At 40.3% G+C, this 19,292-nt stretch overlaps 1 protein-coding gene across 5 annotated transcripts in view; it reads left to right on the top strand.

Moving 5' to 3' along the window:
- Positions 1-19,292, top strand: part of CLTCL1 (clathrin heavy chain like 1) — a 137,229-nt gene that overhangs the window by 72,874 nt on the left and 45,063 nt on the right. For all 5 annotated transcript variants that reach the window (XM_079151974.1, XM_079151970.1, XM_079151971.1 and 2 more), the window contains 13 exons: positions 2,061-2,174; positions 4,407-4,580; positions 5,298-5,495; positions 6,551-6,751; positions 6,851-7,003; positions 7,597-7,719; positions 9,238-9,375; positions 12,612-12,776; positions 13,299-13,479; positions 14,193-14,356; positions 16,862-16,987; positions 17,567-17,709; positions 18,075-18,309. In XM_079151974.1, coding sequence (XP_079008100.1) covers positions 2,061-2,174; positions 4,407-4,580; positions 5,298-5,495; positions 6,551-6,751; positions 6,851-7,003; positions 7,597-7,719; positions 9,238-9,375; positions 12,612-12,776; positions 13,299-13,479; positions 14,193-14,356; positions 16,862-16,987; positions 17,567-17,709; positions 18,075-18,309 — 2,115 coding nt within the window. The remainder of the gene's footprint in view (positions 1-2,060; positions 2,175-4,406; positions 4,581-5,297; positions 5,496-6,550; positions 6,752-6,850; positions 7,004-7,596; positions 7,720-9,237; positions 9,376-12,611; positions 12,777-13,298; positions 13,480-14,192; positions 14,357-16,861; positions 16,988-17,566; positions 17,710-18,074; positions 18,310-19,292) is intronic.

The following is a 19,292-nucleotide window of genomic DNA, read 5'->3' as shown; positions in this document are numbered from 1 at the left end:
GAGCAATCACTGCAGTGCCATGTTTGCCATAAGGTGTGCCTTCCACACCACCCAAGTTGTGGTTCTGCCCTGGTGGTTGTGGTAGGGATGGGGATGAGGTCCCAGGGAAGCAGTAGAGAGGCAAGGTCATGCCCAGGAGCCAGTTGACTTTTATACAGCAAAGAGTATATCCAGACTCTGTTTGGCAGGGCTGCCAAAGAAAGTGGTGTGGAGTTGTCCTATACCTCATGATATTAGAGAGACCTGAGGTTCTGCTAGGATTTCATGAGACAATGAGGCACTGCTTCAGTTGAGAACTAGTAGAAAAGTAGGAGTCAGGTAAAATGTCAACTTTGTTGCTAAAAGAACTAATTAAGGGCACCAACTTTAGCTATGCAGCACAAAGAGCTTGCTACCCTATTACCTCAGAATGAGGCTTACCACCTCTTCACAGATGGAACTGGGGAGGGACCGGCCTTCATTTCATAGCAGAACCTACCCTGCTCAGCTCCCTGTAAAGAGAACTCTTGGAAGCCGGGAGTGCTCAGTAATCTCCTACACTCAGATTTCAGATGGGCACTCTCCTGGGGGAGCACACGAGATTGAAAAGGAGCTAGGAGTAGCCTTCTGGGGCAGGCCCTTCCATACCTAGTGACCTGAGTCACACACAGCTCCCTCCGTCTCCCACCATACACAGTAATTCTCCCAAGACATATGGCTGTTTCTTCACCCCTGCTACAGTGAAGAGTGTGGTATCCTTCTCAACCTGTGTTCCTTGCTCTATGTTCCTTCTGAGTTCAACTGTTTTTACAGGAATAGCTCTGCAGTGTCATGTATGGATTGGAGTTTGCCTGGACACCAGTTCTTTACTGCTAATCTTCTCACAGGCAAATACCACTTGTTCAAAGTCACACCCTTCTACCACTGCTTCCCAAGAACGTTGATTTTTTTTTCTCATACTTCTACTTTAGTTGGGAGTGTCACTGTCCTTCTTAACTCCTAAGCAAGAAACCACAGCTCTCCATTTGTTACCACCTGACCTTTAGCAAGTCTGTCTAAGCTTTTAGTGACTTATCACCTTACTTTTGGCTCAGGAAATGGTTCTTTATTAGGTCCTGCTTCACCATTTTTACTAATAGGTCTTGCCACAGAGTTTTTCTGAACTACCTTTTATCTTAAATTTCCTATGTGCAAGTCTCCCATCTGACCTATAGTAGCCTTTGCATGCCAGCACATCAGCCATCTCCTCCAGCCCATCTTTCAGTGTGCCTCCTCTCCTCTCAAGTCTCTTTGGTATTTTCTACCTTTCTCTTTGCCTGGCCAAATTCAGACTGCCCCCACTTCTGTGAAACACACCCTCTAACCCCTGTTGTATCGTGTCTCTGATCCACTCTACTTGCAATTTTTTTTTCTGGATTTGTTTTAGCTTTGGCACTTTTTTTCAAATGAAATTTATGGTGAAGGCACCTCTATTAATCAGGAACTTAGAACTTGTTCTAATAGAAATAAATAAGGAGACATGAATATTTAAAATCGTTTTTTGGGATTTTTTTTTTCCAGAAATAAGAAGTAGAAAGGAGCCCCTTCATCCACAGACATTCCTCCAAGTTCTACAATAATTCTTACATTCCCCAGAATAACCTTGAAAAATTCAGGCCTATGCCACAGTGGGTTTGATTGTCTCATGAGTTTGACATTCAGTAATGAGATCTCATTGACTAGTTCATGTTAGCCTGTGTCTGAGTGATTGGAGAGGAGAACTGAAATAGGCAACAGATACAAGTTGGAATTTTTGTTTCATGAGTGTGAGCGCCAAAGTCCAGGGAAAAGAGAAGTGATTCAACTGACCAGGAACTAAATACTCTCAAGTTTTCTGGCAGTAGTTCTTTCTGTTGTTCTTGGTGAGGATTCAGTTAGAAATAATCACAAGTACCTCAATAAAGAAATTGTCTTCTTTGTTTGAATGTAAGTTTTAGCTTTAGTCATACAGAGCTTATACCTCTGCTTACCACTGTGCCTTGTTTAGTACCTGTCTACCACCAAGAGCATTTACTTGGATTGACCTAAGATCTTTCTTCTAGTTGCACATAATTGAAGTTGGACAGCCTGCAGCAGGAAACCAGCCTTTTGTAAAGAAAGCTGTGGATGTGTTTTTCCCTCCAGAGGCACAGACTGATTTTCCAGTGGCTATGCAGGTATGAACGAGCTGCTCTTTAAATATGTCATGTTCTAAATCATCCATTCTAGCACTTTCTGAGGTATAGCAAACTGTCATCTGCAGTTTGCTTCACTCTCTCCCTCACCCCAGATCTTGGATTCTTTCAAACCCATTTAGAAACATGCAACTTTGTGCATGATTTTAGGAACAGTCCTACTCATGGAAGTTCTTCATCAGGGTGGATCAGGGCAGCATGAGACTCTTTGAGCTCATATACCAAAGTTTTATTGTAAAAAATTGGATGGTTATTGCAGTACAAGAATATGTAAAGAAGAAAATGGTCCTCTGTAGATAAACCAGTGGAATATAAAATACATCAAAGATCATGTTACTTATTATATAAATAATTTAGATATAAACCTTTTCTGGACAAAACTGGGATCACAGTATATATGTAAGATTATATGGTTTATTTTCCCTTTTACTGTTTTGCTCAGTACATTGTAGATGTTTCCATAAGGTATTGTATTCTTTGTGAATATTGTGGGAAGTGAAAAGCTTATTTTAAAGAATATACCACAATTGGACATATCTTAGCTATTTCCTTTATTTCTATTCCCAAATATCTGCCTATATTTACAATAATTCCTGTAAGATAGATTTCTAGCAATAGTGTCCTGATAAATGATTGTAATTTTTTCCCCAAAGTGAAATTGGCTTTTTTCTGTCTTGTGAAAAAAGATATGTCATATATCAGTTTCCAACAATACAGATGTAACAGCAGGATTAAATACCAAATGAAATCCTGCCATGGCTGATAATTGTAACCACCACTTAGAAAGTAACTTCATATGCATACATTCATGCAGATACATTCAAATAGACTCCTACAAAAGTGGTTTCACACTACTCTTGCTGCTTTATGACTCTCTCTCACTATATTGCAGATAGTTCTATGTCAGTAAAATCACATTTATTTTATTGTTTGCATAATCCATTCAATGGATATGCTGTGGCTCTCTTAAATAGTCCCACTGATGTGTATTTAGATTTACTGTAATCACCTCAAGGAATAATTGCAGTTCATACATCTTTGTTCATTAGTCAAAAGGTCTGAGGACAGATTCCTAAACATAAAAGTATGTATCAGAGGCATATGCATGTCACCAACTCTCATGACCATGCAGATTGTTCTTCTGCCAGTGCTACCCTTTACAGCTAGACAGTGCCCAGTGGTTTTCTTATCATTCCCTTGGTTTCTGTCCAGGCAGAATGGGTCTCTCGTATGCATTTTTTTAATTGAATTTTCCTGATCTTTGCATTTTTTCTGTCAGTCTTTATTAATATCTCTTTGTAGTTCTGAAATGCTAAGTGTCTGATGTGTTTTAAGTATTTTTCCCAGTCATAAAAAAAGGTAGTTTGTGGTATATTCCATCTTGCATAAGTTTTGCATTTTTGTGTGGCTTTACTATCATGTTTTGAAAATAATTCTGTACTCCAAGACGATCACAATAGTCACCCATATTTTTTCTGTTACTCTCTTAATTGTATTTTTTTAATTTAAAGTCTTTGGCCCATCTGGGGTTTACTTTGAGCTAAAGAATAAGATAATGATCCAAGTTCTTTACTCTCTCTTCCATCCCCAGATAGCTAACCAGTTATATCAATGTCATGTATCAATTAAAGTAACTATAGTCCCTTGCTAGGCTATGTACCATTTGTGGTAAATATCTCACATATAACAGATTCTCTTTCAGGGTTCTCAATCAAGTTCCCTTTTTCTATGACTCTTCCTATGCCACACCATACTTTTAAATAACTTTAAACTTTTTAATAACCTTCAAGTTTTCCTTGTGTTAAATATTTCTGTAAGAGTTGATGGCACTTGGCAAAGGTTTGTAAGTGGTAATGGAAGGCAGACTGGAAAGTGAAGTCAATATTTGGAGTATCTAGAACTTTCCCCTTTTATGAACTTGGGCTTAATGGGGTTTCGTAAGAAACTAGGAAAAGAATGTCTCTACCTGAAAGATATATGGAATAGGCTGATTTTCTTGGACCTTTATTTGAGAGTGATTGGGCAAAGTTATTTGCTCTCACACCTAGGTCTCATGGAGAAGGACTCGAAATCTATTTCTCAGGAATAGGTTACTCCCATCAGTGCTCTCAGCCTTGGAGACTCTGGGATCCCAATTATCATTTGTGAACTCTTTTTTTCTGACTTGACTTCTTCTTACTTTTTTCAACCCATCATTCTCTGTCTTTTTTACAGATTGGAGCTAAACATGGTGTCATATATTTGATCACAAAGTATGGCTACCTACATATGTATGATTTAGAATCTGGTGTGTGCATCTACATGAACCGTATTAGTGCTGACACAATCTTTGTAACTGCTCCACATGAACCAACCTCTGGGATTATTGGTGTCAACAAAAAGGGACAGGTATATAACTCCAAGGTTTCATTTCCCACCTTTTCCCTTCTGTAAGGACTAGAGCTTTGTCTTCCTTCTTCAGGAAAGCGATCAGGTATAGTTAACTCCTGTTATTAAATTTATACTCATGTCTGCCTTCTTCACATCCTCACTTCCTATCTTCAACCAGCACCATTTCTAACAGGATTGATTCTGAGAAGAGAGCAGCTCCTTCCTGCATGAAGCATCTACCAGTGGAGCAACAGTTCTAATATGTACCGCATACCTTTTCATGCTATGCACCCATTGATTAGAAGAGGTTGAAAAAGCAGATACTATGCTTTTGAAGTTATCTTTCTCAACCAAAGTTAAAAAGAGAAGAAAATCAATTTTCTGTGCTTTAAAAAGAAAAATTGAGAGGAATAATCATCAGTTATAACCAAGAAAGTCATTTTGGCATCATCCTGAACACATCATTATGATCAGTGCCCATATGACTTTACATTTTCAGTCTTTTAAACAGCTGCATAAAATCCCATGCAATCACTATGCTGGGTGGTTCTACTTTATTACCATTAGGAACCTGACTCCTTTACATCTTTTTACTCTTAGGGCCAACATCACAAGCATGCTCAACATGAGTCTGGGAATTTGGCAGACATTGCAGTGTCATGAGGGAATGTGGCAGACCACGTGTATAGTTCATTCTCCCAGGTGGATCTTATCTCACTTGGTGGGTTCTTACAGGTGCTGTCAATTTGTGTTGAGGAAGAGAACATTGTGAATTATGCAACCAGTGTGCTTCAGAATCCAGACCTGGGTCTGCGTTTGGCTGTTCGTAGTAACCTGACTGGGGCAGACGAGTTGTTTGTGAGAAAATTCAGTACCTTCTTTGCACAGGGGAACTATGCTGAAGCCGCCAAAGTAGCAGCATCTGCACCAAAGGTAGTGAAACTCGAACACTGTATGCCATTCTGAAGTTTTAGAACCCAACCTTGAGAGCAAAATAAAACATGAAAGCATTTTGCTACTGCTATTGGAGTATAGTAGTGCTATGTTAGTGTGCTTTTTAAATTTTTTACCAGTGGCATATCAGTAATGGAAACAGACAAAATTCTGCTCTACCATTTTATTCTTTATTGTTTTTCTGTTATTGTCTGTGTTCATACATATTTCTTACCCAGCATCTTAGCTCAAGTACAGGTTTGTCTTTCGGTAACTTGAATTTTCCACTGTTATTACCTACTCATTAAATATAAAACTATAAAAATCAAATAGTCCTTCCTATTTTATTTAGTGACAGTCCTATTCGGGACTTTCTTCACTCTTCCAGAGAATTGTTATTGGTTTATTTCTTTAGGATAAATTGTCCTGGGACTTGACTTACTCCTGAGTAAATAAAGACTTTCAAGTTGCTTCTCCTCTAAAGAATTTTTCCTGTCTTTTAAGTGGTGAACTTGAACAAACCAATTCATTTTTTAAAAAAATATTTTTTAAATATTTTTTAATTGTTGATGGACCTTTATTTAATGTTTATTTATATATGGTGCTGAGAATCTAACCCAGTGTCTCATACATGCTAGGCAAGTACTCTACCACTGAGCCACAACACCAGCTCCCAATTTCATTTTTTAATAGCTTTATTTTGGTTATTTATTTTTATGTGGTGCCAAGGATCAAACCCAGTTCCTCACATGTGCTAGGCAAGTAAGTGCTCCACCACTGAACCACAAGCCCAGCCCCTGAACAAACCATTTCTAATGGGACTATGAGTATTTTGAATTTGAGTGTAGAACTTCAACACCAAGTTAGAGGCCTAATTGCAGCCTGGTAGGATACAAGAAAGATCCATACTGTGATCTTCCTTGGACCTGGACCCGCGGTACTTATTGATGGAGGTAGAAGAATTTTTGTCCCTGTCAAGTCATTATAGAATTCTATTGAGTGAAGGGATGCCCTGTAATTACAGCGCAACAAGTTACATTTTCATTTGTTATCAGGGAATTCTGCGTACCAGTGATACAATCCAGAAGTTCCAAAGTATACCCGCCCAGCCTGGCCAAGCCTCTCCTTTGCTCCAGTACTTTGGAATCCTGCTTGACCAGGGTCAGCTCAATAAACTTGAATCTTTGGAGCTTTGCCGGCCAGTTCTTCAACAAGGGCGCAAGCAGCTCTTAGAGAAGTGGCTGAAAGAAGATAAGGTAGAAACACTTGTGAAATCATAACCCCCAAACAGTTTGAAAATTAGGTTGCTGGTGCCCTACTCCTCCTGATGTTGTCTTGTCCTTTGGCATGTACAGCTAGAGTGTTCAGAGGAACTGGGAGATTTGGTCAAAACTGGTGACCCTATGCTGGCTCTGAGTGTGTACCTTCGGGCAAATGTACCAAGCAAAGTGGTTCAGTGTTTTGCAGAAACAGGCCAATTCCAGAAAATTGTGCTCTATGCCAAAAAGGTAAGGCGTGTTTTACCATTACCTTTGTACAGATAACTCATTTGCAGGTGGGCGGTTACCAATTGTGTCATTTATAAAATACCTTCTATGTGGGGTGAGTACTGTGGTGCACATCAGTTATCAGTACTGCTGTTAGTATATGGCATTCATTAATACTAATAATATTTTATTATTTACTTTTTATTTTCCTGTCTTATTTTTGCAGTCCTTCTCATTTCCAGTCAGAAGCTTTCTTATAATCTTATTATCTTTCTCTTACTTCTCCTTCCTTCCTCCCCCAGTACCCTCTATGTGTCAAGTCAGTGTTTTGGGGGTTTCATATGCTATACCTATGTGCTTGCTAGTGCTGTGCCTGCACACCAACCTGGGTAACTTCTCTGTGGTCCATGCTCTTTGTTTAGTAAATTGCATCTCATATACCTGGGATCAGTTCACTTAATTGTTCATTTTATTTGGCAAAGGAATCTTACATACACGTGCTAATGTTGATAGTCATGTCTTTATAAACATAAATTCCAAACAAAGGATAAACTTCTTTTTTAATGTCCAGAGTTTTTACTTATTTTTCCTGATTGGTGTTCCCTCACTTACAGGTTGGTTATGTCCCAGACTGGATCTCTTTGCTGAGGAGTGTGATGAGGATCAGTCCAGAACAGGGTCTGCAGTTTTCCCAAATGCTAGTGCAGGATGAGGAGCCATTGGCCAACATTAACCAGGTGAACACAGATTGTTTGGGATATTTTATGACTTTTGTAGCCATCAGGAAGATTCCCTTCATTTGGTTTTCTGTTCTCACAATTCAATGTCTTTTTTGATTTGCTATTATTATTTCAGTTTTTAAAAAAAACTAATACACTAGGAGAGCTTGTCTTCTCGTCTATTTTTTGAATACTTGTCATTCAAGTATTGAGGATATTCATTGATTTATGTGTCAAACTGTGAGGATTTTGTTTCTTTTTGTGGGGATTTGTAGTAGGATGTAAAGATGTTATTTAAGGAAGGTAGCCCTCCATTCCTCATACCACTCCATTACTACCTCATTATTTTCTTTCTGACAAATGACCAAACCCCACCTAAGTACAATGGAAAGTGCTGAGAAGTCACCCTGGTTTGCATCTTCTGGTTGTCTGTTTGCCCTGGATTTTAGTGTAACTTACTTAATATTTAGGTGTAACCACATTCCAAGTCACCTTCAGTAAACTATATTCAAGAAATTCTGGGTGATATATAGGTGTGTAATAAAGCTTAAAGCACAACAGTAAAACCAACAACCTGTCTAGAAATGATAGGTGCAATTATAATTGAGTTTATGCATCTGGAAATTTACAGATATTTTGGAGATCATAATAAGGTGTATGAGCCAATTTACTTAGTTCTCAATGGGAAAGGAGTGTCTAGTTGAAATCTTGTTTGTATTTCATATTTTTAAGTTTTTTTTTTAAATATAAATTTTTGCCAGGCATGGCAGCACATGCCTGTAATCCCAAATAACTTGGGAAACTGAGGCGGGAAGATCACCAAGCAACTTAGTGAGACCCTGTCTCAAAATTAAAAAAAAAAAAGGGCTGGGGATGTCGCACAGTGGTATACTGCCTCTGGCTTCATCCCTAGTACCAAAAAAAACCCATATATATATATATATACACACACAAATATATATTTTTCCTCACACACACACACAGATGCACGCACATATACATATATACATATACATATATATTCCTCTTATACTCTAAGTATGAAAAATGTTGCACAGTTGCTAAATTTATTACCTGTATTTCACCTCTTATTGTTTTATTAATTGTTTAAATTAACATCTGTTTAATTGTAATAAAAAGTGTCTTAAGTAAATGTGCATTTTCCCAGTTGTGCCTGAATAACATAATGATGTTGTATGGCAGCTAGACCCCAGGTATTTGCTACCTTTACAATTTGATTAACATTATTTGTATCACTTTAGATTCTGGGGGCTCCCACATACTATAAAGACAACTCCCTTTGATCCACTCCATTAAAGTGGCCTGTTACGCAGTATAACATAGGTGATGTAATTTCACAAAATTACCCCTGAGTTAATAAAGGCTATGAATTACTTGAATTTCAGAAATATAATAAAATGCAAAGAAGGAGACTAATTGTTGAATTTCTGAATGAGATTCTTTCTCAAAAACTGTTTCAATAGGAAAATGAAACAGTGCCTTCTTTAAGTGAAAACATGGCTTGGATCTTTGCAGATTGTGGACGTTTTCATGGAAAACAGTTTAATTCAGCAGTGTACTTCCTTCTTGTTGGATGTCTTAAAGAATAATCACCCAGCTGAGGGACACCTCCAGACTCAGCTGTTGGAAATGAATCTGATCCATGCACCCCAGGCAAGTGACATCTCTAGGCTAATAACAAGGGGCAGAGTACCTGCTGTGCCTCTGTATGGGATGTGCAGAACTGAGCACAGGAGCTTTGAACAGGGTTATACTTGCTCCAGATGTTTATCTTTGTGCTTCTCAATGGACAAAAAACTTTTCCTATGAGGTTTTTCCAGAAGTCAGGGTACAGGACATACAAGGAAACAGTTACAATTGAGAATATAATTTCTTCCTTTCTTCTCTTTTTCATTGTGGTAAAATATGCATAACACAGGTTACCATTTTAACAGTTTTTAAATGTGCAATTCAGTGATGTTAAGAAAATTCACAAAGCTGGATGTGGTGGCACATGCCTATAATTGCAGTTACTCAGTAGGCTGAGACAGGAGGATCAAAAGTTCAAGACCAGCCTAGGCAACTTGGTGAGACCCTGTCTCAAAATAAAATTAAAAGGACTAGGTATGTAGCTCATTTCTGAGTTCAATCCAAAGTACAGTAAAAAGAAAGGAAGGGAGGAAGGGAGGACGGACATTAACAAAATTGTATAACCATCATCACTATATATTTTCAGAATTTTTTATCACCCCAGAAAGGAACTGCATCTAGCAGCCACCAAGCTGCTTTCTATCTCTATGAAATTGCCTATTCTAGATGGTTCATACAAATGAAATCATAAAATATTTGTCCTTTTGTATATTTTTTTTCATTTTCATATTTTATCCATTTTATAGCATGTATTTTAAATTCCATTGTTAAGGCTGCCTAATATATTCCATTGTATGTGTATACTACAGTTTATTTATCCTTTCTTTTGTTGATGGATGCTGGGTTGTTTCCACCTCTGGCTGTTATAAATAATGCTGTCTTTCAATCTTTTTGGATATCTACCCAAATGTGAACTTGCTAGGTCATATTATAATTCTGCATTTAACTTCTTGAGGAACATTGAGCTATATTCCAAGAGTCTTCATCATTTTGTATTCCTATCAGCAACACAAAAGTATTCCAATTTCTCTGTCCTTTTCAGCATGTTTTCCTTTTATTCACTTACTTTTTAAAATAATAACCATAATGGGTATAGTGGTTTCTTACTGTGATTGGAGCATCATTTCTTGACCTGAAAATCCGGGGGGAGGGATATGGTCAAATCACATGTATTTGCTATTCTGGGTTAAATTTGGAGATAGATACACAGTATAGAAAAGGGACATAGGGGATTTTATATCAACCTGTTTTGACCAAGGTTATATGAGAGGTTCACTTTGTTTTTTGCTTATTTGTCTTCAAATTGTTTTTCTTTAACAATCACATATTATTTTGAAATTTGGAGACAACATCCTTTATTCTGTTACCTCAATTTATTCAAATCCACAAGTCAGCTGCTAAGGGCATTATATCCCACCTCTAGGAAATAAAATTGGTTATTTACTATTTGGTATATTTTAACTCTCATGACTTGATGATTATGCATGATGGATTTTAGTAAATGAGGTATGAAACAGAAACCAAGTAACACTCAGAAACTCAGCATACAGACCCCAAAGAGTGCCCACACCACTAACAACTAGGCATGGTACTGACAGGCCTGGGGCACAGTGCCTGAAACAGTGGGACAGTCTTCTTTGGACGATGAGTACTAAGTGATGCTTTCTGCCTTTGCTCATCTGTGTTCTCAGAGTTCATCAAAGTTCTCTAAAACACAATTTCTCTGATAAAGATATCAAAAAAAAAAGAGGATAGTTAGGACAGATCAGAAGAAAGAAAAGGATAGGGAGAAGCAGGTATCAGGTGTTCTAAAATTCTCCTCTCAGGACTTGGTTTGATCCTTTATTCTGTAGAAATAGAGAGTGTGTATAATCCTGGAGCAGAGTGATATAGACTGTACATGTGTCCAGTCCTCTATTGGGTGTGTTCCACATCGTAGAAGGGATGGAAAAGAGTGTGCTGAGCTGCAGGTGAAGGCACCCAGGGTACAACTTGTCAGAATTAGCTACTAGTTAGAGATAGAGGATAAGATCACTTAGCAAGGCAACAGAGTTGCTTTGTTGACCTATCCATTCTTTGCCCAGAGAGTACTTACGGTGTTAAACCTCACCAAAATTCTTTCCAGGAGCTAGATATGTTGGCATGTATTTGTAATTCCAGCTACTCAGGATGCCAAGGCAGGAAAGTTGCTTAAGCCCAGAAGTTCAGGGCCAGCCTGGGCAGCATAACAGGACTTAAACTCTTTTTTTAAAGTTTTTTTAATTTGTCCTAATTTGTTATACATGACAGTAGAATGCATTTGTACATTTTGATAGATCATATATAAAAGGACTTCATCTCTTAAACCTATTCCCAACCACATCTGTATCCCTATCTACATCATCTTCTCTATTCCCCTCTCTCCAATTCTAACCTCTAACCACTTGCCCCTATCCTAACATCAAACCTAAACTATGAAACCTAAACCATTACACTATAATCCTGTATCAGATACACTAACCACTAACAACTAGTCCCAACAACAACCCTAACTCCTAAACCATAACCCTACCAACCTCATCTTCACCTTCAACCACTCCCCAACCCTAACCAATTATCCCTAATGCCACCCCCAACCTAAATCTTGAAATAAAAGACCTTATCTCTTAGAAAGTAATTAATTTTTTCCAGGAGTGTTTATTGTTTTAAGTTTCTTTACTAATTCTGCTTTAATTTAATAGAGAAGTCCAGTAAACACAAATCGGATTTGTTACTTTCAGGTGTGATTCTGACTCATCTGAGAATTGAGCTCATTAAAGGAGGGCTTGATAAACTTGAGCCCTCACACTGATCTTGCTATAGAAAACCCTACAAAAATGTAATTACTGAACCCAACTATGTATAACTATAATGCTCTAATAAAAAAATGTAATTGCCGAAAAACTGCAACAGGGTCCTGGACTAATCCCAATAATAGTGCTTTATGGAGCCTCAGTATTTCTTACATGCCTGACTTCAGCCTTGTGGGCCATGCCTAGCTCCGCAACATGGAAGAACAGAGCCTTGTGCAAAGGGCCTCAGATGATTTGAAGGACAGCCAGAGCTCTGCTAGGGAACCACTAACACTGTAGTTGCCATGGAAGCGTGGATATGAGCAGGGACCCATGAGCACTAATTTCTGAGCTACACATTACCCTGAGGCATGGGGTATGATTGATCAGCTGCTGTTTTAAATTTACTGGCACCAATCAGGTTTTCTTACTGAGCTCAATATTTCACAGGTCGCAGATGCCATCCTTGGAAATCAGATGTTTACACATTATGATCGGGCCCACATTGCCCAGCTTTGTGAGAAGGCAGGCCTCCTACAGCGGGCACTAGAGCACTTCAGTGACCTCTATGACATCAAGAGGACTGTAGTCCACACCCACCTCCTCAATCCCGAGGTACAGTGCACCACTGGGCCACTCCCCTTGTAAATGGTGTCTTTATAGTTGTTCATATCATATGCTCCCAAATGTCTGCCTCTTGGGGTTTGTAGGACCAGGCCTGAACCTGCCATGTTTACTGCCAAGAGCATGCATAAACTTCACCTGCCTGGCAACATGTCTGCACTCAGTGTCATCTTTCTTTCTGATATTCACCTTGAGTTAGTCTAATACCAGGAAAAATGATAACCTTTTAACATTGACAACCTACCAAGACTGTCTGAGTCATTAGTAAAATCTAAAGGAGCTACTGTGTTTCAATTTATAGAATAGTTTTAGTATCAACTGTAGGGTATACTAGGATGAACAATTTAGGTCAGGATTTTATCCTAAATTTATTACTTACTCCCACTTTTTACCATGATAGAAAGGTACTTTTTGGTCTTATTAAGTAGAAATTCTTTACACTTTTGACATTTAGGGTGGGGGTGGAGATGATCCAGTTATTTAACAATATTTACAACTCTTCCTTATTCTCAGTGGCTCATCAATTTCTTTGGCTCCTTATCGGTGGAGGATTCTGTGGAGTGTCTACGTGCCATGTTGTCTGCTAACATCAGACAGAACCTTCAGCTGTGTGTGCAAGTTGCTTCTAAGTACCATGAACAGCTGGGCACACAGTGCTTGGTGGAGCTTTTTGAATCCTTCAAGAGTTATGAAGGTAAATCATGCAACCCTGGGCAGACCCTGCCTTATGGCTATACCTGTCTTCTTAGGTGTGGCCGTTCACTCATACAACTTAAAACGTCTTCCTGTAAAACAGGATGCAATTCTTACTGCCTTACATTTTCAGTCAACTTTTCTCTCATGGGTATCACTCAGCTTATATAACCTTTTTGGTATTTCCAGAGAAAGAAAGCAAGTTGGTTGCTTTGGGATGGGAGTACTTATAATTCCCCTAAAATCCTTAAGTCTTTGTGGGACCTTGTGTCTCCATGTATGACAGCCTGGTGCAGAATTCTTCTGATATTCTGTAATAATGGTTCTGGGTACCAGTTAAAGGGCCTGGTATCTGGTCTGAGCAGCCCTGAGGTGTCTGTTTTGTCCTCTTCCAAGTGAAAGCCCACAGTAGTCCTTCACTTTGTGGTATTACCTTGTTGATTGTTGATGAGGTCTACCCAGTTGCCATCCTTTGCCCTTTTGTGATCATTGCACCAAAAGAATGCCAGGAAGAGTGGCTGTCTTGGGAACAGACAGGGGATCTGACTAGCTGTTTCAGGGATATTGGCAAAGCAGACACATTTCACATGGATGAAGAAGTCTGAACGGATCTGAAGAATGGAGCAGGTCATTGTGGGTGGGGCCATCAAGTGAGCCCAAAGAGAAGATGGATGAATGTTAGGAGAGTAAACATCAAACAGTCTCTGTTTATAGGCCTCTTCTACTTCCTGGGCTCAATTGTGAACTTTAGCCAAGACCCAGATGTGCATTTGAAGTACATTCAGGCTGCGTGCAAGACAGGGCAGATCAAGGAGGTGGAGAGAATATGCCGTGAGAGCAGCTGCTATAACCCAGAACGGGTGAAGAATTTCCTAAAGGTATGCCTTTCCCCACAAGCTGCTTTCATGGGTGACAGACCATGACCAGATGTCCTAAGAAGTAGTAAGCTGGGTTTGTCTTGCCTTTATTCCCTTAGTTCTCAATGACAGATCTCTACTTTATGATGGTCTAACATTCTTAAAGGACTCCACTCATCATTAAGAGGATCCTTTGTAGGGGAAAGAAACTGGAGACTGTCCAGCAAGTGGATGGCAGGAGTTAAATCGTTGCTGCATTTTATTTCAGCAGCATCCCAACTGTGTCCCTATTGGTTATATGTGATATGTTGGGGGCTGTGCCATGCAGATGGCGCCAGGATGGCCCCTGGCAGTCAGCCAGAGGTTGTCAACAGCGAGGAGGTTAATTGACCTAAGCACACTCAGGTGATTTATTCCACGCACACAATGCATGCGCATGTGTTCTCGAGCACTCCTAATTGTGCCTGCTCGGACATCTTGCTTAATCTTTGCATAAGAGGCGTGGCCCTGCTCTCCACCTCCTGGAGGTGATATAAGTGGGCTGTAGGAGAGCGCGACAGTAAAAGCAGCAGCAGCTAGCAGAAAGAAGTGGCGAGGAGCCACTAGCAGAAAGGGCGACAGTAAGAGCAGCAGCTAGCAGAAAGCAGAGAAGCCATTAGCAGAAAGGAAGAAGAAGTGGCAAGCAAAGAGAAGCAGCGAGTGGGGCAGCAGCGGAAGGCAGATCGCAGAGCGGAGAACTGAGAACACACCTTTAGGTTGCAGATCACAGATAGGCAGATCGCAGTACGTGGGACACATCACTAAAGCACCTTAGGTAGACGCACCCTTAGTTCACAGGATGCAGGACGCACCTTTAAGAAGCAGCAGAAGCCTAAGAAGATATAGATCTCTGAAAGTGTAGTCTCTCTCTCTTAAGCAAAGCCTCTCTCTCTCTCTCTCCTCTCAAAGCAAGTAAGCCTCATTTCCTCTATCCTCTATAAACAAGCAAGGAAGCAGCTCAGAGATAGAAGTAGCTCAGTTTCCAGTCCACCACCCATAAGACCCGTGCAAGTTGTTGCTGCAGGCGGTCACAAATATCCACGGATTTGGTACCAAATGGTGACACACACCTATAGTCAGCAACTCAGAAACTGAGGCAGGAGAATCACAAGTTTGAGACCAGCCTCAGCAACTTAGAAAGATCCTGTTGTTGTGCCCAGTGGCTTGAGACCCCACAAAGACCACCAGAGACCACGATCAATGCAAGCAACAAAGAGTCATTTATTAGCAAGCTCAAGCCTGATCCTCCGTGCACTCGGTAACCAGTGACGCTAAGAGGCCCTGAGCCCTTGTTCAGCTGGCTTTTTATAATGAAAGGCAAATGGTTTTACAGTGTTCTTTTTGATTAGCTAACATATAAAATTGTATACAATGTTATTTTAAGTTCTGGGTCACCCTGACCTCCGAGAGGAGGGTTATCATTATCTTTAAGTTTGCTTTTGTGCCAGCAAAGTTTGCTTTTGGATCAGTCACCTAGCCTTTACAGATAATATAAGAGACGAAAATTCTTTGCAGCTTTTACGAGGGGTTGAGGGCAGTTTGGGAAGAGCCTCGTATTTGTATTTACACAGGTGCGGGCTCTTTCTATCTTTACACTGTCAAAAAATAAAAAAGGCTGGGAATGTTTCTCTGGGGTTAAGCACTCTGTGTTCAATCCATGATTAAAAAAAAAATAAGAAGAAGAAGAAGGAAAAGGAGAAAAACAAACAAGAAGCCTGTTTCTCATGCAACAGTCTTGGGTGGCAGGGGGTTGAGTAGATGGCTTTCCATGCCACCACCCTTTAAGGAATAAGTACATAGCTGTTTTGCCATCTTCAATACTTTGCCTTGAATGTTGCCTTCCCAGTCAATTGGTGGAAGGGAAGAGTACAGAGTAATTGCATGGTGGCTTTTCCCTTGAAGGAAATGAGGTCATGTGGTCTCGTCTGAAGCTCTAGGGAACCTGGGAAAAGTAATCTAGGCGTGGGTCCAAATGAAGACTAATATGATTATAGTGGCTTACTGACTATCCTGACAAACTGTTTGGGAACTGAGTGTGAGTGTGTAGACAGCTCCCCCACTACCTCATCCCAACAGACTGGCATTTCTTTGGCAATGACCACTAGAAGGGCAATCTTTTTTTGCAAATGAACTATTCTTGAGGACAGCCTGGTCTGTGTTGGATTTCCACATAATGAACTGCTTGTCTCAACCCAAAAGATGTTTGAATTTGCATAAGTTTAGAAACTATTGGTCAAATTTAGCAGAGATCTCTTTTGTCTTTAACCAAATACTATTATCTTTCCCCCACTTGTTTCCCAAAGCAAACACTAATTCCCCCCAATGTAAATGCCTTAAATGTCAACCTATCTAGAGCAAAGTCTCCTTGTGCATTCCCCGCAGGGTCACTGTTGCACAGGCAGGGCTGTCTTGCATGAGAGCATAATCCTAGGGCTAACTTGTGGGATCTCTCACTGCCTGACATGTTCTCTGCTCTTTAACCCTCAGGAGGCCAAGCTCACAGACCAGCTTCCCCTCATCATTGTGTGTGACCGCTTTGACTTTGTCCATGACCTCATCCTGTATTTTTACCGCAACAACCTGCAGAAGTACATTGAGATCTATGTTCAGAAGGTACCGTTGAGAGGGGCACTGCAGGCTCCCAGGATGACACCTAGATACCTTTGGGCCTCAGACAGTGGTAATAGTCTACACCTCAGAGGTTGCCTCTTGACTCCTGAACATTTTAGGAATTTCACTTTGAAGGGTGGTATATTAGTCTGCTCAAGCTGCCAGAATAGAGTACCACAGACTGGGTAACTTAAACAACAGAAATTTATTTCTAACAGTTTCTGGAGGCTGAAAGTCTAAGAACAAGGTGTTGACAGAGTTGGTTTCTAGTAAGGGCTCTTTTTGGACCTGCAGATAACCAGCCACCTCAGCACTGCATTCTATATGATCTTTCCTTTGTACACATGCATTTCTTATAAGGACTCCAATCCTGTTGGATTAAGGTCCCATCTTCAACATTAATTACCTCTTTAAAGGCCCTGTCTCCAAAAACAGTCTTACCAGGGGTTTAGAGCTTTGAAATATGAACTTTGATAGGACACAGTTCAGTGCTAAACAGGGATTTGTCCACACTGTACAAGTCTTGGGGGGCTTATAGCAGTTCTGTTGTCTGCAGCACTGAACCCACCTTGACTCTTCTAGGTCAACCCTAGCCGTCTCCCAACTGTGGTTGGAGGGCTGCTTGATGTGGATTGTTCTGAAGAAGTAATTAAAAATTTAATCATGGTGGTGAGAGGACAGTTCTCTACTGATGAGCTGGTGGCTGAAGTAGAAAAAAGAAACAGGTAAGGTTTCTTTACTTGTTATCTTCTCTTGCTCCTGGATTCTGGTATTTGTTGGTAAGTCTCTCCTTCTCCAAAGTGCCTTCCTGGTTGATCTCTAGTCTTCAAGACTGTCTCTTTGTCTCTTTCATGTACACATTACATCTAGGAGTGAGTTAGTTGCTATTCGTACTGAAGACATTGGGGTAAAACTTTATAATCATAATCAATTTGGAAGCTAGATCTGTCTTGATCCCTGGAGCAACCTGAAATAAATGGAGTGAGGGATTGTTTGTTTGTTTCAAGAATCAACCCTCAAAGCCCAGAGGTTACCCTAGAGATTTCTGATCACAGCTTTGAGATTTTCACAGTATCTACTTTTTTCAAAGGCTCAAATTGCTGCTTCCCTGGCTGGAATCTCGGATTCATGAAGGCTGTGAGGAGCCTGCCACTCACAATGCACTGGCTAAAATCTACATTGACAGCAACAACAGCCCAGAGCGCTTTTTGAGAGAGAATGCCTACTATGACAGCAGTGTGGTGGGCCAATACTGTGAGAAGCGGGACCCACATCTGGCCTGCATTGCCTATGAGCGGGGACAATGTGACCTTGAGTTCATCCAGGTGAGCAGATATAATTGACTTCCTGTGTCTCTCTGGCCTCACAGGACAGATTATCTAATATGTTCCTAATGGGGACTATTTGGGACTTTGAGTACCCAGAGATGATGAGTCTGAAATTCATTTCCATACATTTAGTTTTTTTTGTAATTCTGATACGTTTCTGTGTTCTCCTTATGTCCTATTTGTATGTGTTGTATTTATAGGCTTCACTGGCACTGAATTTGACCATCACCCCTCTGCTTACAGTCTTCAGTGTTACCTGGTGACTCGAGGACAAAATTGAACTTAACCTGACCTGTGGACCACCTCCTTCCCCCTACTGACCTAGCCAACTTCCCCTCTTGCAATCCCACCTGGCATGGCCTGCAGTCCTCCAGTGCCTCCTGTCCTGAGGGCCCTTGTACTTACCCCCTTCTTAGGGTAACTTTTCAGATGCCCTCCCTCCTCTCTTCCTAACCCACCTAACCCTTGTTGCCCCCTCCTTGAAACATTCACCCAGGTCTCCTGCTGATGTCTGCCCAGGCTGGGATCTACATGTATGTAATTATGTGTTTAGGTTGAACTATATAAACTACTACTGCTTGACCTACAAATCCAGAAATCTCATGTGGTTGAATCTAATGTTTGTTTAGCTGTAAGCTTCTCCTAGGCGTTTGGTCTATTTGTCCTCAGCAGCTCAGGTCTTATAGTATGTGTACTCAACAACCAGGGGCAGTGTGTGTTAGAGTACACATGAGGAGAACTGAAGATGGAGAGCAATTACCAGCTTCTCCTTCTGCCCTAGTTTTTAGACAGAATTGACAAGAATGAGTGAACATAGCCTCTCACCTGAAAGTCTTGGGGAACCGGTTTTGTAAAGCTGGGACTTTTATTAGTTTGATATCAGTTAGGGTCTTTTTTGGCTTAATTTATCTCCTTTTTATTAAATTTATCTGCTTTTTATTAAAGCACCTCTTGGAGATCTTAGCACTCATCTGTGCTAT

This window comes from Sciurus vulgaris, assembly GCF_902686455.1.
Source record: "Sciurus vulgaris genome assembly, chromosome: 8".
NCBI lineage: Eukaryota > Metazoa > Chordata > Mammalia > Rodentia > Sciuridae > Sciurus > Sciurus vulgaris.
This window is presented reverse-complemented; position numbering and strand designations above follow the sequence as displayed.